General features: G+C 61.8%; 1 protein-coding gene across 4 annotated transcripts in view; it reads right to left on the reverse strand.

Annotated features, from left to right (window-relative positions):
* Positions 1–27,998, reverse strand: part of TNRC18 (trinucleotide repeat containing 18) — an 88,045-nt gene that overhangs the window by 46,244 nt on the left and 13,803 nt on the right. For 2 of the 4 annotated variants that reach the window (XM_042972045.1, XM_042972042.1), the window contains exons 2-10: positions 18,618–18,773; positions 16,380–16,505; positions 14,194–15,918; positions 7,982–8,084; positions 7,481–7,686; positions 6,918–7,064; positions 6,200–6,390; positions 4,456–4,885; positions 2,233–3,231 (exon numbers count right to left, since the gene is read on the reverse strand). In XM_042972045.1, coding sequence (XP_042827979.1) covers positions 2,233–3,231; positions 4,456–4,885; positions 6,200–6,390; positions 6,918–7,064; positions 7,481–7,686; positions 7,982–8,084; positions 14,194–15,918; positions 16,380–16,505; positions 18,618–18,738 — 4,048 coding nt within the window. In that variant the 5' untranslated portion in view covers positions 18,739–18,773. Of the gene's footprint in view, positions 1–2,232; positions 3,232–4,455; positions 4,886–6,199; positions 6,391–6,917; positions 7,065–7,480; positions 7,687–7,981; positions 8,085–14,193; positions 15,919–16,379; positions 16,506–18,617; positions 18,774–20,369; positions 20,895–27,998 lie in introns of those variants that run through there. The other 2 variants (XM_042972043.1, XM_042972044.1) reach the window with 2 other exon arrangements.

The raw sequence follows: 27,998 nt of genomic DNA on the forward strand, positions 1-27,998 counted from the left end.
CCTTAACTTCTACCCAGAATCCTCTTGCTCCTCACCTCTACCCACCACCCCCGCCTGGGCCTTCCTGCATCCCCCCTTGCCTCTGCGTCAAGTGTCTACACAGCCCCCCAAAATGACACTATTTAAGTCCGATCCTATCACTGTAACTCCAAGCCCTCCTCCAGTGGGTGCCCAGGGCCCCATGCCCGCCCCCTCCCACCAACCCCTGGCGGCCACCACTCTCCTCCTCCCACTCCACCCCAGCCCCAGCCTCCTTGCTCTGGTTCCAACGTGCTACACGTACTGTTGACCTCAGGGCCTTTGCAGGTGCTGTTCCATCAGCAAATCCCCCAGAAGAGTTCCTCCCTGGCCTTCCTTGGGTCACTTCACCCAGAAGCGCCTCCCTCTGTAAGAGACCACCCTTCCCTCCTCCATCCTGTTCCCCTCCCAGTGTCTCCACCTACCCCCTATCACCACCTGACAGGGCCAAGGGCTATGCTCTGTGGCCCTCACGGAAAACCCACCAACTGTTGGTAGGATCAAGAGGGGGTTTGTCTCCTTCCAAAAAGTAATTTTTTGTGCCAAACTATTTAAATGAGTGAAAAGAAGTAATGAACTGGAGAACAAGAACCAAACAACAGACAGCTGTGGGGTGTGGGGGAGTGGGCATCACTTGTCCAAGCTTCCGGGGGACCATGTGACCATGGCGATGAAAAAGCCTTGAAAACGTGATTTTGTTCGGTCCCGGCAATTCCACCCCTGAGAATATACCCCAGGAAAATCAGCGGTGGGGACAAAGATTTGTCACATTAGTTACAACAATAAAACAAAACCAAAGGCAAACTCAAATGCCTAACAACCTAGGGCCAGCTAAGGCATTGAAGGCTGGGGCCTCCACTAGGTGGAAAACTCGACTGTCCCCCAAGAAAATGTTTAAAGACCCAGAGCTTTGGGGTGCCTAGGTGGCTCAGTGGTCAAGCATCCAACTTCGGCTCAGGTCATGATCTTGAAGTTTTCGAGTCCGAGCCCCACGATGGGCAGCACAGAGCCTGCTTGGGATTCTCTCTCTCCCCGTGTCTGTCTCTCCTCCCCTGCTCACGCACCGTCTCTCTCAAAACAAACTTAAAAAAAAAGAAGAAAATAAAAACACATAGCTGTAGAAAATATTTAATAAAAAATATGCTAAGCGAAGAGAGCAGCTTACACAGCATTGTTTACAAAACGATCTTAATTTTAGAAGCGTATGTGTGTAGAAAAAGTTCTAGAAAAAATGCACCAAAACACTGGCAACGCTATTATTATCTCTCTGACAGCTGTCGCCTGGGCCCCTCCCTCCTCTGCGCTGATTCTGGGCCGAGCGTGGGGTGGCAAGGCTTGCCTGGCCCACGGCCCCTCCTGTACACATTTCTTGGAGGGCCCTGAGTTTCTGTATTGAACACCCGCGTTTTTTGTGCCCAGCCCAGAATCCGCTGCCCTTCTGCTGAAAGCACCCATTCCCTGCAGCCCGGTGGTGACAGCCCCATTGGGGGGGGGGGGGTTGGGGAGGATGTACAATCAGCCCGTTCCATCCCATCTCCCAGCCCAGAGAGTTTGCTTCTGCACAAAGCATGACCCCCCAGGGAACTAACGAGAATGAATCAAATACCTTTGCCGGAGCCACCAGGAAAGAGGTGGCCTCTTTTGGGAGTCTGCTGAATTGGGCAGGCCCGTGGGCCTGCGAGAAGTATTGGGTGACCCCCAAGAGGACAGTGGGCCTGCCGTGAATGAGGACAACAGACAGAAAAGTGGAGCAGGCGGAGAGGGAGAGACGGGGAAGGGGTACACAGGACAAGAAACTCCCGATGACGGAGTGCCCAGATCCAGCCATACCTGAAACTTATTACCTAATTACCGCTGTACCTGGCTGCCGAGAGCCCATCGATTTCCCTCCCCTTTTTCTAAGCCAGTTCAAATGAGCCTTTCTGTCCCCCGCAACCCAAAGAATCACGCTAATACAAAACGCGGCACCGACAGAACGAGGAGAAACTTCACAGAGAAGCCCGCAGACCGAGCGCGCAGCGACACGAACGCACGTGAACGCTACTAACCTGTAGACGGCAGAGATGACAAATTCTGCCCCGTGTATTTCTGCCTCAACTTTTCAAAAATGGGTACGGGTAAACCCCATCCTGGGGATTTTCAAAATGTTTAAATCCTTAGGAAAAGTAAAACCACCAAAAATGCCATAGAAACCAACCGCCCATGGCGACTCACCTCCCACGTCCTGGCTCCTCTTCTCCAGCTCCAGCCCAGCGATCTCGCTCAGCAGGGTGATGCCGTGCAGGAAACTCTGCTCCAGGACCAGGCTCTGCGCCGCCTCCAGCTTCTCCAGGGCCTGGGCTCCGGCGCCCGGGGAGGGCAGAGGCCTGGCCTGGGGCAGCTCAGCAGCCGCCGCCAGGGCATTCATGCCAGCCAGCGGGTCCTCCGGGCCAGGCAGAAACTGGTCGGAGCCTTCCTCCTCCAGGAAGCAGGTGCCGCCGGGCACAGGCGCGGCCTCCCGGGCCTCCAGGCTCAGGCGCTCTCCGTCCCCGGGGGGCACGTCACAGTCTGCCAACTCCAGGCCGGGCCGGGGCTCGCTCGGGGGCGCCTGGGCTAGGCCTTCCTCGGGCACCGCCTCTACCACGGGCACAGCCATGGGCACGTCGACGGGCACCTCCACCGGCTCCTCCTTGGCCTCCACCAGCGTCTCCGGCGTCAGTCGCGCCCCCAGGTCCGGGGCGGCCGCGCACGATTCCGTCCGGCCGGGTGAGGCGACCCGCGCTTCGGCCCCCTCCGCGAAGTCCGGGCACCCGGGGGCCTCCGCGACCCCCTGCCCGCCGGCGCTCGGGGCCCGGGCCTCCAGCAGGCCGCCTCCGCAGCCGGCCGCGGGGCTCGGGGCCGCCAGCGCTTCCTCGGGGGGCAGCGCCAGAGGCGACTCCAGCGAGGGCAGCTCGGCGGGACCCTCGTCCATGTCCTCCACCTCGGCCTTCACCTCCCGCTCTGCCAGCGCCTCTCCGTCCGGGCCCTCCCGCAGCGGCTCCGGGATCTTGGAGGGGGACAGGCGGATGGGCTTGTCTTCAGGCGAGAGCGCCAGGCGCTCGGGCCCGTCGGCCGGGAGCGGCACGTCGGGGGCCAGGCCGTCGGCGTCGGCCGCCGCCGTGGGCTGCAGCAGGAACGGGTAGGGCCTCCCGTAGTGCGGCGGCAGGGCCTGAAACGGGTACCTGGGCGGGAGATCTGCCAAAGACACGGACAGTCAGCGGAGGCCCCTTCACCCGTCGCGTCTGACACCCCCCGCGTCCCCCCGTCAACACCCACCCACCAGGTGGGACGGAGCCCCGTGGCCACCCTCTGCACCCGGCGGTCCTACACCAGGCGGCGTCGGGGGACCCCTGCTGCCTTTCCGCACGTCCAGGCCACGGAGACACAAGTCAGCCGCCGCCCGTCCCGAGGGGGCCTCAGGACTCAAAGACAGAAACCACGGTCGGCTCTCTCTTTCTCTGGCCCCCAACGCCTCTGCGCCCGGCACGAGGCTGGCCCAGAAGCAAATGCTCCGTAGGCCAGCAATGGTCTTGACCCGGCGGGGCCTCCTTTGGCCTCCGTTCCCGCCTCACCCCATTCAAGTGGAGTCGGGGCAGCCCGACTGTTCAAAAATAACGGCAACACGGTGCTGCCCTCCACGTTTCTACTCTGAACCCCCGCCCCCGAGCGTAGCCGCCCAAGAGCAGGGCGGCGCGTGGCCAGATGTTCGCGGTGCTTCTGCGCAAGCTCCGGGTGCTCCACGGGAGCCAGACGAGGGGGAAGACGGGTGCCTGGAGCGGCCCCCGGGGCCAGGCTTAGTGCCGGCCTTTAGCACGGCATCGAATCTCCCCAGAGAGGAGCAGTCACTTGCCCCAAGATTCTGGTGGTAGCAGAACCTGAATCGGAACTCAAATCCTCCCGAGGACGCTCTCACGCTCTGAACAGCCGCCGGGGCAGAGGGACGCCATTAAGGCCACCTGCTGCACGTCCCCACTGGCGCAGGGCAGGGGATGAGCGCCTGTGCTCGAAGCACACGGCAGAGGGTGGGGTCGGGGTCCAGTAAGGGCGTGATCATCGTGACAACCCTGCACGTGCCATGTGCCAGGAGCGCTTCCTTTACCGTTCTCGATTCGGTCTGGTTAACCCTGAGAACGAGTCCTTCTGAAGGAGATTCTAACGTCACGCCCATTTCCCTGACTTTACTACCGAGGTGGGGCTGGAGAGAGGCTGTGTCCAACCCACACACGCATGCATTCACTCCAGAGCCTGGCGGCAGGCCCAGTACGCCACAGGTGCCCCGCAGAGACAGAGGAAGGAAGGGCTGGAGAACCGGATGGTCAATGGACTGGCGGCGATCGGTTCGACCAGAGCCAGACCCGACTCCGGTCTGGGCGACACGCGCCCCCCACGCCCACCCCAGGGTCTCAGCCACACTCCTACCCGAGAACAAGGCCTGGAAGGGGCTGGGGGCTTCCTTCTCCAACTCCAAGTCCTTCTTCTCGACGACATTCTCGGGCGCCTCCTCCTTGCGGGTGACACCGGGAGTGGGCGGCGGGGAGGCGGGCGGCGGGCTGCTGGGGTGGGAGCTGGGCGTGGCGGGGTAGGCGTAGGTGGGCGCCTTGGACACATCCTCCAGCTTCTGGATGACCTTGGCCTTCAGGGCAGCCACAGGGGAAGCGCGGGGAGATGGCGGCGGGCTCACGGCCTTGCCGTAGGTGCCCGTGGGGCCGGCGGCCAGGCCGGGGGGCTTCCGGGGCAGCAGCCCAGGGCCCGGGGTGGCCAGGCCGGCCTTGCCTGCAGCCTCCAGGCTCCGCTTGCTCACCTTCTCCTCCATCTCCACCCGATGCTCCTGGGCCTTCAGCCGCTCCTGCTGGGGAGGGGGCCGGCAGGCAGGGTGAGCACAGCACGAGCCATCGCCGGGCACTTGCCCAGGCCCTGGGGTCGCCTCAAGCAGGGCCCAGCATGCAGGCTGCCCGCCCTCCCGGCCTGCTACGGACATTCCGTCGTGGCTCACGTGTAACAAGCACAGCATTCCTTGTGGAACCCCAGACGGGGCTGGGCGGGGTAGGGGGGGGCTGTCCGGGGGGCCACCGGGGCTGGCGGGGGCCTCCAGTCCAGACTCCGGCCCCACCGGGAGCCTCAGTTGGCACAAGGGGGACAGGGCAGAGGCGTGAGGCTCCTGACGATGAAGGAGGTGCCCCACTCCCCACACTCGTATGGCTTTAGGATAGCTATCTTCACAGAGAACTCATTACCTGCTGCGTGCTGTCCTAACACCTTTGGGTCTCAAGATGCCGGGGGTGGGGGTGGGGGTGGGGGCGGGGGTGGGGGTGGGGGGGTCTCTTCCTACATTTGATGGCTTTTGAGGAAATGGCAGGGAGCTGCTCGAGAAGAGCCAGTGCTCGCTGGGGGGCAGGGAGCCAGGGGGACCAGGCGGTCAGCACATAGAACACGCTGGCACCGACTACTCCCACGATTATTAAATCTCACTGAACGATCCCGAGGACACAGGATCACCGGCATCGCCACTTTCCCAAGGAGGAGATCTGAGGCCCAGAGACGTGAAGTCACTGGCCCAAGGGCACAGAGCCAGGCATGCCAGAGCTAAGGGTCAAACCCAGGCCCCGTCTGCTGCACAAGCCACCACCGTGGCCTCTGCGGTGGCCGCTGCACGAAGGGAAAGCAGCGAGGCCGAGAGGACAGACGTCCCGGAGCACCTGCACGTAGGCAGGAGCGCCGTTGGCTCCAGGGAGCCCACCCACACGGGGAACCAGCCCCTCGTGGCTCCTCCCGCACGGGACCAGTTAACGTGGGTGTTGGAGGCCAGCCCTGGCCCAGCCCAGCTGCTCGAGGACGAGGTCAGGCCGGGCTTAGGAACCCGCAGGAGGCCCCGGGATCTCCTCAGCAGCCCACGCAAACTTGCCCAGTCCAGCAGGCTGCCTCTCCTGCCTCGGTTTCCCCGTTGCTCCCTGCACCCTGCCCCCGCACGGCTCCACACACCTCTGGGCCTTGCCCACGGTCAACTCCTCCAGGTCTGGGGGCAGACGCCCGCTGCCTCCTCCAGGCGGCCCTCCCCGACCACCAGCCCCTGCCATCCTCTGTCTCTGCCTGCGGACCCGTCTGCCTCTCCCTCTGTGGGGGGCTCGGAGGGTCATCCCTCGACCCCCGCCCACCAGCAACTCACCACCAGCTGGGCGCTCCTCTGCAGCTCCAGGGCCTGGGCGGCCTGCTGCTGCAGGTACAGGAGCTCGTGCTGCCGCAGGAGGCGCTGCTGGGAGAAGAGCTGTAGCTGCTGGGCGTGGTGCAGGGCGCCGCGGCCCGGCGGGTACAGGGCGGCCCAGAGGGGTGGCGCCGCGGCCCGCTCCATCAGCTCCGCTGGGGGCAGGACGGACAGTAAGGCCGTGCCCGTCGCCCCCCTCTACACAGGGGGAGGCTGAGGCCCCCAGCAGCGGAGCCTCTACCCCCTCCCCTGTCCCCAGCCCAGGGGACACGGGCCCTGTCCCCAGCCCAGGGGACACGGGCCCTGTCCCCAGCCCAGGGGGGACCGCGCCCACACGCGGGGACCCCAAGCTCTTCCTCCCACCACACCCGATGGTCTACCAAGTGGGCTCCCATGCAATGGGAGGCACCAGGGCAGGGGGGCCAGGGCAGGGGGGCCAGGCCCCAGGTGGGGGCAGCCTGCTTTGGTTCTGAAGTAGGAGCCCATCAAAACAGGGACCACCATAGCGTTATTACCCGGGGAAACCCCAGACATCAGAACATCCCCTAGGTGCCCTGGTCTAACTCCCACCCCGTTGTTCTGGGCAGACGCCTGTCCCCCAAGAAGGCCCTTGGCATCTGGGTCAGGCTCTCCAGGCAAAGCTACCACAGCCACTGCCCCCCACCACAAGGCCACCACTTACCAAAGTGAGGCAGGTGATCGCTGGGAATGACCACGAGCTGGCCTGACTGGGGGTCCCTGACGAACTGGTAGGCCGACGGCAGGGAGCCCCCCAGGCCAGGCGGGAAGGCAGGTGCCATGCCCTGGTGCAGAGGTGGGGGGCCCAAACCTAGGAGAGACCCAGGCCCGGGTCAATGCTAGGGGCCGGGGGCCCAGGACGACCCCAGTTCTGTCCATTCCCGAGACGCCCCCTTCCTGGGGTCTCCGTGCAGGAAGCCGAGGGGTGACGGGCCGCAAGCCAACCACCCCTGGGTACCACCTCCAATTGGGCTCAACAGAGGGACCCACGAGGCCGGTGTCCTAGCAACTGTCCTCTTCAGACACGTGAGGGAGCCAAAGCGTCTGCAGAGGGGCAAGGCCCGGGCCCCAGCAACAGGAAGACAGGAGCCAGCTCGGGGCGTGGGTCCCACACGAGACTCCCCTCCACCCACAGTCCTGCCCCAGCCCCGTTCCAGTAAGAACCACGTCAGGCCCGCTCCGTCCTCAACCGCCAGACAAGGGGGAAGTCGCCCGCCCCACACCTACCGTAGGGGTGTCCGGCGAGCCACATGGACGCGCTGCCCGAGCGGGGCAACCAGGGGGGAGTGGCCAGGTGGGCTGCGGGGTCGGCGGACCAGCGCCCCGAGCCTGCCAGTGACGGGCCACCGGTCACCATGAGGTTGGGGTTCAGGCCATTAGCAGCACAGCTGGTGGGGTGCAAGCGAGCCAGGTCGGCCAGCTCCTTACTTTCTCTGGAAGGAGAACAGAGGCATTGGCAACCACCCAGCTGGCCAGGGGGACGTGGGAGAGATGGGGTGTCACCCCAAGTACCCAGGGGACACCCAGCGTAAAGAGGGGCGGGCTCAGCCTCAGAACAGAAGGGCCCCCGGGGCTTTCCCCCAGGAGGGGGACCCACACTCACTGTAGAGAGCGGCTGTGGGGCCACCTGGCCTAGGATCAGGGGCCAGGGCAGCTCGGGCTCTCAGGACAGGGGCCCCACCCACTTAGGGTCGCCCTCCCTGGCCCCTCGCCCCCCCAAGCCCTCACCTAAGCAGCTTCTCCTGGTCTCGGTCCAGCCGCGCCCCCAGCAGCCGCTCCTCCCGGTGCCTGGCCCTTTCGTCCCCACAGTCGTCATCAGCTCGACCGTGTCCTGAGGGGAGCAGGCAGGCAGTGAGCCCCCAGCAAGCACCCCCTGCCGGCGCACCTGCACCCCCCCCCCCGCCACCCGCCCCTGAGTGCTGGTGTGGACCTCGCCAGGGCAAGTGCGGGTGCCGCTTCACCACTGCTGTGCCTCGAAGGCGGGTTCTGGGGGCGGGGTGGGGCGTGGCGGGTCAAGACGGAGGGGAAACCACAACCCAAGAAAGCAGCACAGCCAGACCCAGGTCCCAGGGAAGCACCTGCCACGCTCAAGCCCCACTGCGGTCCCGTCGTGGTTCTGGCTGTTGCAGACACGTGGCTAAGCCTTCTCAAATCAGGACAGTAAAGTAAAACTAGAGAACACGATCCACGTCAGGGGGAAGGGGGGAGGAGGGAAAAACGTGTGAGCTGCCCCTTCGGCTCTACCTTCCATGAGCTGCCCGACCCCCAGAGAGCCCTCAGAGCAGAGAAGGTGGGTCCCCAAGTCCGGCCTGGCACACAGCCGTCTGGTCCGTCCCTCCTCCCCCCTGCCACCTTCCACCAGCTCCAGCTCCTGCCCCGGGCCCTCTCTCGGGGTGTTTTCCGCACAAGCCAGAACCCGGTGCACATGTGGCAGCCCCGGGCAGGCTAGGGCACGGTCGCTGGCCACAGTGGCCTCACAGAAAGCAGCTGAGACGCTGCTCAAGAGAGAAACGCACTGGGGCTGGCGCCCACCCCGCTGCATCTCGAGAGGCCTGGCGGACCCGGGAGGGGCGCGCAGGGAGGAGGCCTCGCCTCGCCGAGGCGCCAGCACAGGCGCTCCACGCCAGACCAGGGGTCAGGCCGCAGCCCCCGCACTCAGGGAAATGCTGCCATCAGCCATCTCCCCTTCATGTCTCCCCTCTGCCCACCCAAAACTGGGAGCGAGCAAAGAACAGAGCCCCCAGGAGAGGCTCGGCAGGGTGCGCGGTTTTTCCCCCCCAAGCCTTCAGGAAGGCGGGAGCCTGACAGCCCCAGGACAAAGGACAGGAGCCCGGAGAGAGGCACACGCCCGTGGACCAAGCACACGAGGAGACAGACAGCAGCGCTGGGGAGGGGCGCACCCCAGAGGCAGGAGGGGACACTGGGCCGGGAGACCACCTGGGAGGACAGCCTGGAAGTCCCAGAGGCGGGCCAGGACGACAGGGAGGTGCGGTGAGCATCTAAGGCCAACAACGGGGGCATCCAGAGGCCAGGCAGGAGTGAGGGCGGGCGAGGGAGCACGTGTCTTCACAACCCGGCCCCTGTGGGACACCGAGGTGCCTCCCTGCTACGTCGACTATCCGCGCAGGCTGCAGTCGGCAAAGTCGCTGAGCCAACTTCACTTACACCAGCTCAGAGTTGCTGTGGTCTCACCCGGCCCGGCCCGTGGCAAGCAGGGGAGGGGCCCTCAGTGGGAGAGCAGTGCCACGGCCAGCCTGGGGGGAGTGTCAGTGTGGTTCCTGTAACCACAGGGATCCTGAGACCACCCACCTGCTACATGACGGAGTAGAGGGTCCCTTTAGGGAATCCCCCGGGGTGGTCAGGTCCGGAAGGGCAGCCCAGGCTTCAGACAAGGCCAAGATGTGGAGGACCCCCCAGAGTCCCAGAGCCGGGCTGGGAAATTAGAGCATGTGCCCCAGCTCCCTTCTCCAGGCGGAGATGGCCTCCCAAACCCATAGAAACCCCAAGGGCCCTCCTGCCCAGCGGCCCACCCTGCATTCAGGAACAGGACTTAGCAGTGACTCCTGGAGTCCCCAAAAGGGACAAGTGCCTAGAGGGTCACCTAGCCCCGAGCCCCCTTGTCCGATGTCTGTTGCCCTGTCACCACTCAGGGTGTCAGTGGCTTCCCATCCTGGGCCCTGTCTCCCACCACAAACCCGTCTGCAGGCCCCCCCATCTTGGAGCACCCACCACCCCCAAGGTCACTCGAGTCAGAGCCCCAGACAGCCCCGTCCGAACATGGCTGGTCTCTGAAAAAGCGTGACGTGCCCCCCACTACCTCACCCCGGGCTTGGCCGGACTGCAGCTTACACCCTTCTCCTTCGGCCTCAACCTGTCCCCTCTAACCCCTGTACACACCTGTCCCTCCTGCAGAACCCCGGCCCCACAGAACCATGCCCCCGGTCACCATGGCTCTCTGTATTCACCACACTCAGGGCCACACACGCTGTTCCCGACACCCAGAGTGCCCTTCCCCTAGACTAGTCAGCCTTTCCTGTCAGAGTTTAGCTGAAATGCCACCTCCCCCACGAAGCCCTCCCTGACCACCTCTCCATCAAGCTCTCGTTTCTCTCCCTCCCCGCACTGATCACGACGGATTGCTGTTCTGCTCGCTGGCTGTTCGCCATCTGTCTTCTCCATCAGATTATGTACTGCTCTGGTTTAAGGAGTCTCACTCCCGCCTGTGTGCCTCCTTCCCTACCCAATACCTGGCCAAAGGGAAGCTACTCAATAAACACGCAGAGAACGAATTAACGGATAAATGAACCGACAGAGTCACAAGAAGATAGCCAGGAAGAATGAGATAAGCAAAGGCAAGGGCAAAGGCCCTCAGACAGAAGTCTGCCAAAGAACATCAGGGAGGCCATGGGGGCTAGACAGAATAAAAAGAAGGGCGCAGGAGGGGAGACCACAGAAGGGGTGAGTATAGACTGTAGGGCCTTGTGGGCTGTGGAAGGGAATGTGGTTCAGATTTTGTTCAAAGTGAGAAGGGAAACCAGACGGCCCATCACCTCTCCGTGCTGAGTTCCAGGGTGGTGGGAGGTCAGCTCCTGCACGAGACAGACGTGCAGGGCCCCCTCCAATGTCCCAGAGACACAAGACCCCATCCCGGCCCTCCAGACATGAGCTGTGGAAACAACCCACATCTCAAGGCCACTTCTACGCGCAGGAGGCCCCCGGATCTTCTCCAGGCATTCACTCATTCAGGAGTCATCAACCCAGGAGGTAAACCCCAGCCGTCTTCCCGCTCTAGGTTAGGAAACTGAGGCACAAGAAGACAACAAAGCCACCTGCCCAGGTCACGGCACCGACTGACAAGGAGGCCTCCTGGCTGGGATCGGAGTCTGAGCGGGTCTTCCAGATCAGTGGGCCTCCTGCGCTTCCCACGGAGAGCGGGCACGGGATGGGTGCCAGGGAAACGGCAGCCTTGCTCCCGGGGCCCACAGCCATGCGGTGACAGCCTCTCCAAGCGGGGCTGAGGCTGGGACCGAGGCCTGGTGCCCTGGCCTCCGTGAACCTGTCGGCAGATGTGGTTGCCACCGGCTCCGGGGTCTGGGGCCACGGCCGGGGCTTACAGTCAGGCGACCCCAGCTCTGCCTGGAGCGATGCGGGCACGTCCTCACGACCCCTCCCCCGAGATCTACCCCTAATGTGACTCCATCACAGAGCTGATGCCAACAGGTGAGACGAAGAGGGAAGAGACACAGGCCTGGGCCGAGGGTTCAAGCTCAGTCTGCCTCTTCGAGCCCGAGCCCTGGGACCCTGGCCAAGCCACTTTGCCTCCTCACCCGCTCTCCCCAGGGGTGAAGCTGGGAGGGTACCAGAGCCTGGGCTGGTTCTACCTAATGACTGAGTTCTCCCACGGCTGTGCCGCGCTTCGGGGCAGAGGCCACGGATCGCTGGGACTCACAGGCGTAGGTCACGCCCCCTCCTTGGTCCATCTCAGGACCCCTGAGGGCCCACGGGGACGTTACTCCGGGAGGATCTAGGACTCACAGGCACTGTCAGAAGCTCCCAGACCCCAACACGCTAAATGCAAGCCAAGAAAAGGCAGGCCTGTTCGTGAAGCACCTACTATGTGCCCGGCAGCCAGGTGGTACATGTGGACACTGGGGCCCAGAAGGCTCAGGCCTCTTGTTCCAGGTCACGGACCTGACGGACAGACGGGACATGAACCCACCGACAGGCAGAAGGCTCACTCTGAAACTCTGAGATGACAGGGAAGATGGGACGAGACCGGGAAACCCGGGCTGACGGCCACCCACTCAGCCGGGGGCGCCCCCCACTCCTGCCCTCCCACAAGGGCGCCCAGCACTGGGGAAAAGCCACCCTGTCCTATGGGAACGGTTTTAAGGAGAAGAACCCGCTGCCTACTTTTCGACGGGCAGCGGCACCAGACCAAGCCTGCTCCAGACCAATCCCCGAACATCTCACCCCAAACCCGCCAGGCCCTCCCTCCTCCCCACGTTCTGTCGCAGCGTCACACACACGTGCTCTCACACGCATGCGCGTGCATTCCCTCACAGACCTTCTCTCACACACGTATGTTTTCTCTCACACGTTCTCTCTCTCGCTCTCCTAGGACCCCATGGACACAGGGCCCTCGGGCATGAGCAGGTACTCTGGGCTCCGACACGAGCTCAGGGAACTGGGAGCCCCCGAGAGGGGTGCCGTGCCGTGTCACGTGAGCATCCTCTCGGGCAAGGACCCAAAGAGCTCTGACCTCGCAGGGGGGTCCCTGGGGGCAAACCTCTGTCCCAGCAAGAGGACCCGTCCAGCACCGAGCCAGCCACCCCCTGGCCAAGGGTTGCTGCCCACTCCCCCTCCAATCCCAGTATAAGGCAGGGCCTGGGGCCAGCTCCCCGGGTTGGAGGACGGGCCTTCCTGGCTCAGGGAAGAGGGGACGAGGGAGGCCCCACAAAGAACCACGGGCTCATTCAACAAACATCCAGGAAGCGTCACTCACTCTGAGTCACCTAAGCCGGATAAAGACCCTCGGCCGGCCGCTAGCCTGCATGCCAACGGGTGGGGCGAGGACCGGCAGGAGTCCCAGGGCGGCCCGTGCCTTTCGGGCTTCATCCAGCGCATCCAGGAGAGCAGGGCTGAGCCGTCTAGAGGCATCTGGGACAGGAGAGTGGCCACGGACGGAGGATAAAGCCCAGAAGTCAGCACGGGTGGGCCAGAAAAAGGAAGTGATGGGGACCCAGGAGTGAGACACCCAAGACACCCAGGTGGCCTATGGGGTAAAGTCTGGGAGGTGCAGGGAAGGGGGCCACGTGGGTGCCACAGACAGGGGCCCACAATGTGGCCAAAGCCTAAGCTCACAGCTGGGACGTACGGGAAGCTGGCTGGACACTGGGGACAGAGACGCAGGGAAAAAAATCCAGGTCGACCACTGAGAAGTCACGAGAGCAAGGCCAGTGGGACATGAGATTCCCGGGCCCTTACCCCAGTCCAACAACCCCACACCACAACACACTTAACACCGTCCAGGCAGAGGGTGCAGCCTAGTACCCAACTGTCGAAGGGTCCTTGTCTCAACAATGGGCAGACCAAGGCCAGAGTTCTGATAAAAATGCCACAAATACCAACCCTCCCCAATCCCATGAAGGATTCCAACAGCACAATATGCAAGGGACACAAAAAACACCATCAACCAAGTTCTGGGAAAATATTCAACTTCACCAATAATTGAAAGAAACGGACCGTTCTTCCCTACCGAAATCAGCAAGCATTTTTTAGGCACTAAGGCACCGAATGTCCCATGAGACCACTAGGACCCAGTTTCTGTCCATCGCACTCGGTCATTCATTCATTCATCAAACACCTACTCTAGCACCAGGTCCCACACTAAGCACTGGGATGATGAACGAGGCAAGGCAGTCACCCCCCTCAAGGACTTAGGATTGAAGGCCTCCAGCTGGCCTGTTCCTAGGAACCTATCTTAGGAAATGACTCAAAATATCAGGAAAATGCAATGCACAAAAATATTCAATGCAACATTCTAAACACGAACACATCAGAGAAGGGAAAACAAGAATGCCCATGAGGAACTGTCAGCTGAGCTATCCTGTGTGCTCTAGACACAGTAACAAAAGCCATTAAAAGATTATACAAAGAGGCGCACCTGAGTGGCTCAGTAGGTTAAGCATCCGACCTGGGCTCAGGTCGTGATCTCACGGTTCGTGGGTTCGAGCCCCGAGTCGGGCTCTGTGCTGACAGCTCAGAACCCAGAGCCTGCTTCAGCTTCTGTGTCTCCCTCTCTCTGCCCCTCCCCCACTCTAGCTCCGTCTCTCTCAAAAATTAATAAACGTTAAAAAAATTTTAATCATACAAAGATCTCACAGTCACACAATACCAGGAAGGCAGGGAGAAGGTGACAGGTGGGACACAAGACCCACCTTTAACGTTGCTCAGTGACAGGGAGCGCTCCTGGTCGGCTAGCCCAGGCCCCAGCCGGCCACTGCCGCCACTGTCCTTCTGCCGGGCCACGGCCACCGCAATGCCCACGGGTGGGTGTCGCACTTCTGCCTCCCCCTGGGCACCAGTGCCCTCGCGCCCGAAGGCCTTGGCGCTCTCGGGCCTCTCCGGGTCCCGCTTCAGCTGCCGGCCTCCGCCGGCCGCAGGGCCCGCGGGGTGTGGCAGGCGGGCCTGGGCGCGCGGGGCGCCCGTCGAGGTGGGGGCAGGCTCGGGTTTCATGGTGCCCAGGCCTCCGAAGGGGCTCTTCTTGCCGCAGCCTCCGGGGCGCACGGCCACGGCCTCGCGCGCGAAGCTGCCGCTGTACTTGATGAGGCTCTGCATGGCCGAGGCCTCCCCGGGCCCGTGGGCGGCGGCGTGCACGTCGGTGCCCGGCCGGGCGCAGGCGGCCGCCGCGCGGGGCAGCGCGCCCCCGGGGTCCAGGTAGGCCTTCTTGGAGGCGGCCGCCGCCTCCTCCTCGGCGCGGCTGGCGTGATGATGCTGCGCGGCCAGCACGGCCATCTGCGTGGTGGCGAAGTTGCCCAGCTCGAAAGGCTTCCACTTGGGCTCAGGGCCGGCGGGCGGGGGCGGCCGCGCCGGCTCCAGGCCGAAGAGCTTGGCCGCCTGCTGGGGGGCGGCGGCCGGTCCGCGGGACGCGCGCTCGCAGGCCCGCGGCTCGGCCTCGGGCTTGAGCAGCTCCTTGGCGGGGAGGTAAGCCCGGGCGTCCGGGGAGGCGCGCGCGGCCCGCGTCGGCGGGGCTTCGGCGGGCGGCGGCCGCTTGAGCGAGCGGATGACCGAGTTCTTCTCGCGCAGCGCTTCGGGCCGGTCGGGGGGCGGCCGTGGAGACCCGGGCGGCGCCTGCAGGACGCCGGGCCTGCCCGCCTCGCGCTCCCGGGCCCGGGCGTCGCGCGCCTGCGATGCGATCTGGATGGGCCCCGGGCGCTCGTCGAAGGCCTCCACGGAAGGCACGAAGGTGGGCGCCACCACGCGGTGCTCGCGGCCCGACTCGCGCGCCGCCGCCGCGGCCGCGGCCGCCGCGGCCGCCGCGGGGAAGATGGTGTAGACGCCGGCGGGCGCCGGCTGCGGCGCGGCGAAGGCCCCGGCCGGGGCGGCGGGGGGCGGGGGCGGGCCCTTGGGCGGCGGCGGCGGCGGCGGGAGGGGCGACGGGCAGGGGCAGGGCCCGGGCAGCAGGGCCTCTGCGCGCCGCAGCCGCGCGCTCTCGTCCTGGCGCGCCGCCTCCTTGGCCACCAGCGCGGGGAGCCCCGCGTCGCCCGCGCCGTTGCAGAGGCTCAGCGCCGGCGGCGGGGGTGGGTTCTTGCCCTTGCACTCGGCGGCGGCGGCGCCCGGCGCGCGCGGCGGCCCCAGTTCGGCCAGGAAGGGCGACAGGCGCTCGGCGAGGCGCGGGGGCCCGCGGTCCTGGCGGCCCTCCGCCCGCGCCTCCTGGGTCAGGTCCACCACGCCGCGTGGCCCCGCAGCCTCCTCGCGGGCCCTCGGGTCCTTCTTGCCGAACAGCGGGGGCGGCTCCCCGCGGCCCGCCCGCTCCTTGGCCGCACCTTCCCGCGAAGAGCCTTTGGCCGGGGCGCTGGAGGAGTGGCCGCCCGGGGTCCTGGAGGAGGGCGCGTGAGAGTGCAGGGCGCCCGGAGCCCCTGGGGCGGGCAGGTAGAAGCCGTCTGCGGAGAAGAGAGAGAGTGCAGGCGTGAGCGAGTGCCCCCTCACCCCGCCGACGCAGAAGCCGAGGGCCCCTCAGGGGCGCCCTGCAACCCCAGGGTTAGGAAGGACGGTCCTGCACAGCGCAGCCCTTGGAGGGCAGGCTCCGGAAATGGAGGGTCTGGAGGTCATAATCTCGCCTTGGCCACTGACTAACCTCTCTGGGCCTCAGTTTCCTCATCTGGGAAAGGGGTAGAGGCCAGGGTTGTCTTTCGAGCCTACAGAGAGAGGGTCAGGCGAGTACAGCACAACTAGAAGGCACCAGAAGGCTGGGGGGGGGGGGGGGGGCTGGGGAGGCCCTCAGGAGCAGGGGTCTTGGAAAACAGAGGGGGTGCTGCCTGGCATACTGGGTAGTGGTGGGGACCCCCAGAGAAGCCCCTCAGAAGGTACCCTCCAACCCATCTCCCCACTCCCACCCCGATACCTTTCTGGGTATCGAAAATGCTGGGCTGGCCCAGCTGGCTGAGGAGGGGGCTCCCGCTGCTGGGGGGCTCCAGGTGGTTCAGGTGGAGGTAGGATGGGTACAGCCCGCTGGGCAGATGGGAGAAGCCTGGAAGAGAGAAAAAGTCGGATTGGCCCAAGGCATGGCCTTCCAACAGGAACTTCCTTCCATCCCGCTCTTTTTCTTGAAAATAAAATCTTTTAGCCGTGGAGGGAGCCCCTGGTTCCGGGAGCCCTGAGATCTACGACCAGCTCCGTAGAGCAGGCTTGCCTCCCTCTAGGCCCAGCCAGCCCCCAGCCGCTTGAGCCCTCAAATCCCCACCGGAAGAGGATCTGAACGGCTCCAACTAAGCAGCAGATGATGATGATGATGATGATGATGATGATGATGATGATGGGGGCTCTAATCACAGGCCAAGCGCTGCCAACTGTCTCGCCTTTGTTATTCTCATTTAAACTTCAGCAGCACAAAACTCTGCGAGGCAGATACTCTTAACATCCTCACTTTACAGATGAGAAAACAGGCTCAGGGAGGACCACTGGCCCAAAGTCACACAGCAGAGGAGCCCGACTGTGAACGGAGGTCACTGGGACAGTTAACCTCAGCCCCACACAGACCACGTCGGGTGGTTTACTGATTTAATGAGTCCCTTCTGCTGTGTGACCCAGAGCAGGTCGATCACCTCTGAACTCAAGCCTGCCCAGCATCTCCAACTGTCAGGTCTCCCAGGAAGGTGCCGCCGGGAAAGAATTCCTCCTGGGGAGGATCCTTCCGGTGAGGTCTTCCCACCAGGGATGCCCAGAATGGGGGCTTTGTGGGACAGAGAAGACAGGAGAGGGTAGCCACAGAGAAAAGAAAGGAAACATCTAAGAGGGCATGCAACGGAGGCCCAAGAGCCCCGAGCAGGGCCCAGAAAGCCAGGCCAACTGGCGAGCAGGCAGGTTGCCGAGCACCGGGGGAGGGTCCTGATGCTCTGCCTGGGCTGGGGGTCCTACGGGACCAAAGGCCACTCGGAGACACCTGAGACTCGGGTCTTGGGTCTCACGTGCCCCCAGTTGTTCCCTCCGAGGCCAGAGATGCAGGCCCTGTCCCTGGCCACACCGGGCCCACGTTTCTCCCACGGCACCACCTGCTAAAGATATTAACCACAACCCCAGAAAAATCAAGAGCACCTGATACACGTGATCTCTTTCAAGCACTGAAACATCGCATCGGATCCCTCTGCTTTCTCGGCTGTAGAGTGGACCCGGCGGTCCTTACCTCACAGCTTGCTGGGCGCATAAGATGAGTTCAGATGTGCAACGCAATGTACATAGTAATAAGCACCCTACGTGCTTGGAACCGTTACTGCATATGCGTTACTGCATGGCACTTGTGACACGGAAGAAAAGGGAGTCGGGAGGGGCAGAGGAGCAGGCTGGTGGCACGCAGGCACCAGAGGCACAGTCTTAGCTCTTCAGGTCCCTCCAGCCCCACCCTGGCTGAGTGAAGAGGGAGGCTCAGGTGGGACCGCAGCCCCAAAAGACTGCCCACCTTCCCAGGCCTAGAGAGGCAGGACCACCCCCTCCTGGTGAGCCCCTGGCACCGAGGAGAAAGTGGGGAGACAGTGCGCTGCGAAAGACCCCAGAAAGCCCTCGGGTCTGCAGTGGACGCTCCCAGGACCCAGCATCCAAAATCCACCAGAGGGGGGGAAGAGCTCAGGGTCCCTCAGGCCCATCCCTTCCCCGACAGAGGGGACCGTGGCCCTCACTGCAGAACTGCAACAGGAGGACCCGATGACCCTGGTCCCACTGCTCCAACACTGCTTATCGAGGGTCCCCAGGGAGACCGCGGTGACCAGAACTAGGCCCTGCCCTCAGAGCTCACTCTGGCGGGAAAACGGATGTCTCACAAATAAACACACAGATAAACCTGTCCTTCAGGTGAGAGGTGGGCCAGGGCAGGGGGGTGGGGATGCGGGTAGCTGAGCCCTAAGGGATGAACAGTGGGTGAGGGCCCACAGCGGTGGGAACAGCTTGTGCGAAGGCCCCGTGACAGAGACCAGAGGAAGCACTGAGTATCTGAGGAACAGCAGGGCAGCTGGATGACCAGGCCTTGTCCCCCCACCCCCCAGCCACGGCAAGAGAGAGGCCCGGAGGTGGAAGGGAGTGGGCAGGATGGAGAGGTGCCAAGGACAGTGGCCCACAGCCCTCAGCCCCGCCCACCTGGCACACTCCTTACCTTCATGGGCATGAGCGGCCCACAGCTGCACCATAGGCAGGTTGCTGGGGGTAGGGGAGCGGAAGGAGAGGTCAGAGGGCAGGGGCACGGGGCTCCCATGGGACGAGGCTGAGGGCCCCATCCCGCTGGCCACAAAGCTGCCCAAGAAGGCCTCGCCTGCAGAGAGAAGGGGGAGGGGGGGGACTGTCAGGCACCCACCAGGCCCCCACTGCCCAGCCCAGCACCCCAGAATCCCCATGTCTCCCCCACTTCTTGGAGCTACCACTGGCAGGGACACCAGAGAAGCCTTTCCGCCCCACCCCTGACCCTCCGGCTCAGGATGGGTCTGGTCACCTCGACCAGATCCCCCGGGACTTGAAAAGGCTGCCAGAGGAGCAGCCAGAAGGACGCCCACCACCAGAGACCCTCACCTCCGGGGCACCCGGCAATTAGCAAGAGGGCTCTCCCAACCCCAGACCCAAGCGGGATGGTCTCCCCACCTGCAGATGAGAGCTGAGGTGAGGCGGGGGACAGGGACCTCCCGAGGCCACAGAGCGAGGAGGTAGGGGGTGGGGGGGCCCGTGGCCTAAACCCCTGCTCACGTTGAGCTCCTGGATCAGGGGGGACCCCACGAGTCGGAGAGCGACCCCAAGGCGGCCCTGGTCAGACCTGAGGCGTTCTCGGCCAGCATCGGCCAGCCCGGTGCCGGAAGAACCACGTGCCCATTTGAGGCACCAGGAAGCTGCTGTTCGGAGGTGGGCAGTGCCCGGTCGCACAGCCAGGGAGCCGTGACCCGGAATACACACCCCGCAAGCACCCCACAACTACAGCGGATTCGCGAGAGGAAGCAGCGAAAGACCGAGAGCAATGGGCCATCCTTCCAGAGAGCAGAGCATCCCACCCAAGGTCCCTCGGATGGGGGTGTGGTGGCCAACTGCTACTCGGTAGAGCGGCGTGCCGGGGCCTGGCTGGACGTCGCCTACCCCAGGCACGCCTCACCTGGCCAGGCCCACCCCAGAAGGGATGCCCCCTCGCTGCCGCCGGCCAGGGGCGCTGGCCCTCAGGATCCATACACCCCACCCTTCAGGGGAAGATCCCGGCGGGCCTCCGGGTCACAGGCCAGGGGGAGGCCTGGGAGACTTGGGCGGGGGGCTGCCCTTCCCTGGCCTCAGGTCGCTCATCAGCAAAATGGGAATACTAACGCCTCCCTTAAGAACCACAGTGAAGAGGAAAGCACGCACCGCAGGAGAATAGTAACAACAAACGGCAGCCTCGCCCAGTCACTGACGAGCACCAGTCTGGGGACTGAATCCTCCCCCCAACGCCCCCAGGAGGAGGGGCGGAGGCCTGCACACAGAACCGAGCATGGCGGGGATGTCCGAGCAGCCAGCAGGAGCCAGCTTTGGCCAGCCCGAGCTAAGGGCTGCCCGTGTGCCCCCTCGGGTAACCTCCCCACATCCCTGTGAGGCGGGCACTGTCTGCAATGACCCAGACGAGACACCATCGGCGGCCCCAGCCCACGGGGGAGGCGGGGGGGGCTCCCAGAGCCCCGTCCCACCTCAGGGTCCCCAGCAGTGCCGTATGCAGTCTGTATACGACAGGCGCTCGCTTACTACCTCCCGGGGGCACAGGATGCCACCAAGTCCACCCGGTCCCTTTGGGGGTACATGCAGGGAAACAGCAGGAGGACACCTTCTGGCCACATGTGCCATCACCGGACCCCGTGTCTGCGGAGTCCCCGTCCTCCAGCCCGGCCTCACCCAGCCCCCTCACCAGACTCCAGCGCCAAGCCTTCGGGACCCAGGGCCATGGCGGCCGGTCAGGACACCCATGTGGCCCGAGCCCGGGCAGCAGGGCCTCTGGGCCCCGCCAGGCCCCAGGCTTCCTCCTTGGCAGGCAGGCGGGTAGAAGGCTCCGGAAGCCAGCAGCCAGAGGTTTGCGCAAGGGCTTACATCAGCCACCAGCTCTTCCTGCCTCGGGCCTCGCGGAAGCCCGGTGGCCCGGGCCTGCCCCTGCCCAGGCTTGTGAAACCCGCCCAGCAGCACCCAAGGCCCGGTGGGGCGTTGGTGCCCGGATGCCACCAACGGCTCCCGCCCGCCACAGGGGCTCAACGGCGCCCAAACTCCCTTCCCCGGGCCCGGCAGGAATTCTGGTGCCCTGGCAAGACCACGCGGGCCAACGTGTGCCCCTCCCAGACCAGAGCTGTGCGACGCTGTGGAACGGGCACACCGTCGCCACCCCACCGCCAGTCACAAGGACGGTTACGCACGACAGTGGCGTTCATTTGCACATATACCCTGCCCCCCCCCCCTCGCCGTGCTCTCCCCGAACTATCCTCCCGAAGCCGCCGAGCGATGGATCTCGGATGCAAACCAAACACACTTCCGAATGCCGGTGGCTGCCTCCGTTCCGCCCCCAGGTGTCCTTGTCGACCCCCCCAGACCCGGCCCGTTTCCCCCTTAGGTGGGTGGGGCCTTCCCGGCGCCTCACCGAAGCCCCTCCAAGCCCCTGCCAAAGACACTTGGTAATGCGGATCCCTCCCCGCAAGCAGGTCCCCTCCCTGCAGGCGAGAACCGCCAGCCTCACTTCCTGCCACCCGGGACCAGGCATACAGCAGGCGTCAACTCGTGGACTGGCTACACGAGCGCCGTTTCTAATCCTCCGATGGCGAAAGCAGATAGACGCGCGTCAGGATTAGGAGACAGGGTAGTGCTCCCTTCGGCAGCGCAGATACTAGGGGGAGGGGCGGCCCCTGACCCCTGAGGACACCCACCAGGCGCCATGCCAGGCCATCCTGCCCGGTCTCCCTGGCGTGGAGGACAGGCAGCTGACCCCCACCCCGCACCGCCAGAGCCTCCAGGCTGCCGTCCGAGGCCCCGGCCCATGCCCCAACATCCCTGGTGCTCCTCTCAAAGTCTAGGTACACACCCCTGCTCCTCACACCCGCCCCTGGGGACCCGGTGATGGCTTCCTAGCTCCCCGATGTGGGTCTCAGGGCACCGGGGGACAGCGACAGTCAGGCCAGAGCCCAATGGTCTCTCCCTAGACTTTGCTGGACATCGTCCCGCAGGGCCCGAGGTGGGAGGGGCTCTCCCTGCCACCCACCGCAGGCTGAGCTCGAGGCCCGGCCCCCACCCTGGTCCCAGGCCGCCCCCTGGTGGCAAGAGGTGCCGCCTGCTCACTGGCCACCTTGGAAGCCAACACCAATGACCTAAAACACACGTGTAACCACAACAAATTACCGTCATCCAGAATAATAACGGCGAACGCTAAACAAACAGGCTGGGCCACCTGGCACCACTCATGCTGAAACCACTTCAGGTTCACACGTGGTCATTTGTGGACTCTTCTCGCCGGCATGAGGACAAGCAACGATCGCAAGTCACAGGGCGCTGGGCAGGGCGCGGAGCTGGGGCTGACCCCAGAGCCCAGCAATCGGCTCTGCAGCCCTGCGGGGCAGTCACCCATAGGAGAGTGTTCCCGCTGCCCCGCTTGCCGTTCCGAGCAGGCCAGGTGAATAAATGACACTTACGGCCCCGTAACCGACAGCGTTGGACACATGCTCTGTATCTGTGCTGAGGCTACCTACAGCAGCCACTTGTGGCTTCTGAGCACGTAAATGTGGCTGGTGAGTTAACACATCTTTAATTTTCTGAAATTTTCATGAGTCTAGGGGCACCTGGGTGGCTTAGTTCAGCGTGCAACTCTTGATTTCAGCTCAGGTCATGATCTCGCGGTCTGTGAGTTCGAGCCCCGCGTCGGGCTCTGCGCTGACCGCTCGGAGCCTGGAGCCTGCTTCCGATTCTGTGTCTCCCTCTCTCTCTGCCCCTCCCCCGCTCGTGCTCGGTCTCTCTGTCTCAAAAATAAATAAGAACATTAAAAAAAATTTTTTTTTACCGTGTTTTAATTTTAAATTAGTTTATACTTAATTTAGCTTCAGTCTGCGAGGGCCTCTCCTTGCTGGAAACTAGACTGGGGCCAGGGACGAGACCTCTGACAAGCCCGTCCTCCACCCCAGGAAGGGAGGTAACAGAAGGGTCCCCAGGGACGACAAAGAGACAAGACCCTGGCTCCAAGGCCCACTTGCTCTGTGACTCTGGGCAAGTTTCTCGGTGTCCCCAGGCTGTGTGAAGTGGTCACACGGTAAAACATAACGTGTAAAATGCTTTCGTGAAGTGCCACGGGACGTCAGCTGCCATTTTGACTGTCATTCTCATGATTTTTCGGTACGAACCCTGGGGCTCGGAGAAGCAGGGCACCTGCTCAAAGTCGGGGTGTGGAAGGGACCACTTCCTCTACCCAAATTCCCTCTGTCCTTCCTTAAAACTTTAATTTTGCAACCAGAGTGCTAGTGATGGCCCCCTACGAAGGCACTAAATACTACTGAATCACATACTTCCGAACGGTTAATTTGAAATTCATTGTATGAATTTCACCTTGAACTGGACGACAGCAACAACAAATGAAAGCTCTCCTCTCTGCTGGCTGGTAGACCAGCCTCTCTGCCCAGAGCGCCCTGATGCCCGGCGCAAGGCAGGCGGTCCCCGGGCTGGCAGCTCCCCATCCTAACTCACCCTCCCACAGGCCTGGGAGCGCAGGAACTTGGTTCTCCTCATTTTACAGACAAAGAAACTGAGGCTCAGAGCTTGCCTGGGGGGACCAAGTTGCTGGGACACTGCTATAGACACACTGTCACACCAAGCCCTCAGCTTGGGAAGCCCACCGTGGCGGACCCCTGCCTCTAGTCCAGTCCTGGGCCCTGAGAGAGGGAAAGTGAGGGAAAGTGAAGGAAGTCCCTCCCCCAGCCCCCTCCCCCACCGCCACCCTAGGAGGTGCTTGGAAAGTGGTCTTCTCCTTCTCTGGTCCTCAGTGCCCAGGGAGAGGGCAAGGATGCCCCAGGGGGGCCGAGGAAGGAGGCACTGAGGCCCAGCTCTCCGGGGGAAAGATTCAGGGTCCCTCCAGGAGCATAAGCAGCAGGGAGCTGGGTAAGGTCGGCCTTAGCTCCCCCCTCTGTGCCCCCTCACGCACTGAGTTAACAGGCCTTCCCCAAGCTGGGACCACCACCATCCCAGCCCCTCCCACTCCACACACTGCCAGCCATGGACAAGCACCCCAGGATCGCGGCAGTGAGCTATGGATTTGGGGACACTGGCCAGCCTGTTTTCAGCCGTCACCACCCCCCTCACCCACACCTGGAACACAGGCAGCGCTTCCGAGGTTTGCCTACTCTGAGGCTGGCCAAGGTCACCGGAAGGCAGCACCCGAATCCAGACAAGGTCCGTCCTTCCGTCTGTCCATCCATCCATCCCTCCTTTCTTCCTTCCCTCCCTCCCTCAATGCTTATGTAGGCCTAGTGTGTGTCAGGAGTTGGGGACTAAGCCCATCCAGATACACTCTGTAATGTGCTATGCTATGCCCATCTGCTGCCAGACACCCCCCGTCCCCCGGCCAGAGTAACAGGCCACCTCAGCTGGCCAGGGGAATCCGGCCTCTGTAACAGATGGAAGTCACTGGGGACCCTTCTAGTCCTGCTCTGGTGGGAGCAGGGAGGGGTACTTGGCGAGATCACGGTGGGTACAAAGGTTTGGTAAACGATGAAGGATTTTATCACTCCAAACGGGCTGGGCTGGAACATGGAACAGCACAGCCTCACAGGCTGCACCCCAGGGCCTTTGCACCTCAGCCTGGAATCCCTTCCTCCCTCCAGATACGCCAAATGGTCTGGAAACTCCCATCTGTATAGACCTCGCTCCCTTCTCTGATACCCCAAGTGACGCTTGATGAATACGGCCTTCCCTAACCATGCTATTTTATTTATTTTGCTAACCACGCTATTCTGGACTGCGACCCACCCCACCCTACACCCTTTCCTGCACTATTTTTCTCCATAGTGCTTATCACCATTTATCATACCAAGCACACATTAGTTCCTTCTTTATTGTAGCTCCTTGTTTATTGTCCCTCTCCACCCACTGGAACGGGAGTCGGCAAGCTTTTTCTTGAAAGGGCCAGATAATAAATCATTTAGGCACTGTGGGCCTATCTTGCCTGCTGCAGGGAAAGCAGCCACAGACAACACATAAACTGTTGGGCTCTGTGCCAATAAAACTTTATTTACAAAAAGCCGGAGGTACACCTAATTTGGCTAGGGTCCGCAGACCCTTACGTTACAGTGTGGGTTTATTCCACCCCAAGTGCCCCCTACGCTGCACACAGAAGGAGCTCAATTATGGAGGAGAGGGATGGGCGAGGTTATGATCAGCCAGAGCCTTTCCTGAGACCCCGTTTCACAGCCAGCATACGGTGTTCAAGAGGATTTGCTTCATTCTGTCTCCCCACCCCCCTCAACCCTGGGAGGGGAGGATTCTTAACTCTTCTGCAGATGAGGAAATTGAGGCTCTGACTCCAAATTCTACACTTTTCCACTCCGCCACACCACCCAGACGCTAGACCCTATTTGCCTGGTTTCACTCCCAGCAAAGCCTCCCCCCTAACCAAAACAGAACAAATCTATCGTCCCTTTCTATTTAAAACGTTCCGGCCTCAGAAAGGAGCTGTATCCCTTAAAGTGTCACCAAAGGCTATCAGAGCATCTCATCAGCATGATCAAATCAGGGTTATCACCCAGAAAAGAGCTCATTCCAGCCCAGAGCACCGACATGTGACTCAGGCGTTTCTATGACAGCAGCTGAAAATAGGGTGAGGACCCTCCAGATAAAATGACCTTCACTCCCACTGATCCTGAGACGCACAGACCTCTGTAATAGCTAAGCCAGAGAGCGGGTTAATGCCCTCGCCGTATAAAAAAGAGTCTGATCATTCAGTAAGAATCCCAAGCAAATCACCGACAACAGCAAATGGCTGAATCCAGTAAGAAATTTCTCGTTAGGATTTACAAAGTATCAAAAGGGGATGACGCCATTTTCGTCTTTCCAACCAGCACATTTGGGGTTTGGCTGCGGGGAGGGCGGAGGCGGGGTGGGAAGCCACCCAGGGAGGGTGAGTAGAGAGCCAGCCCATCCCCAGCTTTCAATAAGCAAATCAGCAGAACCCTTCAAGGCCTGGAAAAGGCATGCAGACCCACTTTGGGGGTCCCTCCCAAGGAAATCACCAGATGTACCTCCCAGGATGCTCACTTTGGTCAGACTGAGCCAGAGATTCAATGCAATCCCAATCCGAATCCTGGCAGCTGTGTGTGCGTGTTCAGTCTCTAAATGTTACCCCCAGACAGGAAGCAGACTCCCGAGGAGGGAGGTATCTGCACACCCGTATTCACAGTGGCATCATTTGCAATTATTCCCACCAGCCGAAGGTAGGAGCCCAGAACTCGGTCCATCCATAAAATGGAACATGATTCAGCCTTAAAAGGAAAGGAGGGGCCCCTGGGTGGTGGCTGAGCCAGTTAAGCGTCCGACTCTTGGATTTCGGCTCGGGCCACGATCTCACGGTTCATGAGTTCAAGCCCGGCATCGGGCTCTGTGTTGGCAGTGTGGAGCCTGCTTGGGATTCTCTCTCTCCCTCTCTCTCTCTGCCCCTCCCCTGCTCGTGTGTTCTCTCTCTCTCTCTCTCTCTCTCTCTCTCTCTCTCTCAAAATAAACAAACAAATAAATAGTTTATTTAAAAAAAAAAAAAAAAAAAGGAAACTCTGACATGTGCTCCAACATGGATGAATCTTGAGGACATTATGTTCAGGGAGATCAGCCCAGACACAGAAAGACAAATGCAGAGATCAAAGTAGGATCCCTCTTTTAGGAAGGTCCCTGGAGGAGCCAAGTTCATAGAGACGGAAAGTGGAAGGGTGGGTGGCAGGGGCTGCGGGGGGAGGGGCAGGGAACAGGGAGTTGTCGTTTAACGGGGACAAGGTTCCGATTTGGGATGGTGGAAATGTTCTGGGGACGGAGGGCGGTGATGGCTAACAGAGCAGTGTGAATGTCACAGAACCGGACTCCTAAAAGCAGTTAAAACGGTAAATTTGCATGCACTTCACCAGATTATAAAGAAAAAACAGTTACACCGAAACACAAAGGGTCGAGAACGCGCCAAGGCAACCGTGAAGACGAAGAACGACGCGGGAGCTCTTTGCTAGCAAATCCCCAAGCGCATGTGCCCACGGTGCCGAAGCTGGGACAGCACCGGCACGTGGGCACAGGCACAGACCTGGGACAGGTCAGTCCTCAGACGGCCCCGCACACGCAGCAGAGAAAAGATATCAGGAAACACTGCCCATCAGCTTTGGAGAGCCACGCGGGAAAAGCCCGGAGTCTTGACCCCCTGGGTCCACACTGCACATAAAAATCAATTCCAGGTGGACTGTGGATCTACACGTGAAAGGCAAAACAGGAAAGCTTCTAGAAGAACATGCCGAAAAATACCTTCACAGCCCGAGGGCAAACAAAGGTTTCTCAAAGCCCATTTTATAAACGGCACGAACCAAAGAGATAAGAATGATGTACTGGAGATTACGTTCAAATGAGAAATGTCCATTCATCCCAGGACACCATTAGGAGGGAGAAAAGGGAAGCTACCGCATGGAAAAAGATCTGTGCCCTACGTCACCAGGGAAGGGTCTGTATCCGGAATATATAAAGAACTCCTGCAATTCAATGAGAGAAAGTCAGACAAGAGTAGGTAGAAATGGGCACCCGGAGGGTCACAGATAAGATATCCAAATGGCCAGTAAACTGATTAACAAGGCACTCATTCTCTTTTCTTTTTTTTTAAGCTTTTTTTTTTTTTAAAGTATTCTCTACACCCAACGTGGGGCTCGAACTCACAACCCTGAGATGAAGAGGTGCACACTCCTCCGTCTGAGCCAGCCAGGCGCCCCGGTACTCAGTCTCTAAAACCAGGGAGGGAAGGTGAATTTAAACCACCACATACGGGCCCACCAGAGGGGCTGATGTCACCACAAGGACAGATGGACAGGATTAAATATTAATACGCGGCTGGAGGAAGCGTAAATTGGTACAAGCACTCTCGAGACCGGTTGGGCACAGTCTGCCAACCTTTGTGACCCAGCCGTGCCCTCGCAGGTATACATCCGAGGGCAAGGTGCGGAAACGCGCACAGCAAGTCGGCATTTCTCTGCCTTCCGCGCGCAGAGTCTAACCACGATAGTAGTCAAAATCGGAAAACGACCCAAATGTACATCAACAGCCGGATAAACAAATCGTGACGTGGCCGCACCACGAACATCTCCAGTGAGGAGAAACTACCACCACCCAGCCCGGGGCCGTGGTGAATCTCACCACCTCACCCAAAAGGCTTCCTTGTACTACCTGCGCGGACAGGCGACTCAAGCGACTCAAATCTCGGGCGGTTTGAGAAGGTCTCCTCTTGGGAGGGGGAAGAGAGCAGGGGGACGGTTACGCAGTGGGTTCAGTTTGTGAAAAAAATAATACA

The sequence above is a fragment of the Panthera tigris genome, chromosome E3, assembly GCF_018350195.1.
Source record: "Panthera tigris isolate Pti1 chromosome E3, P.tigris_Pti1_mat1.1, whole genome shotgun sequence".
NCBI lineage: Eukaryota > Metazoa > Chordata > Mammalia > Carnivora > Felidae > Panthera > Panthera tigris.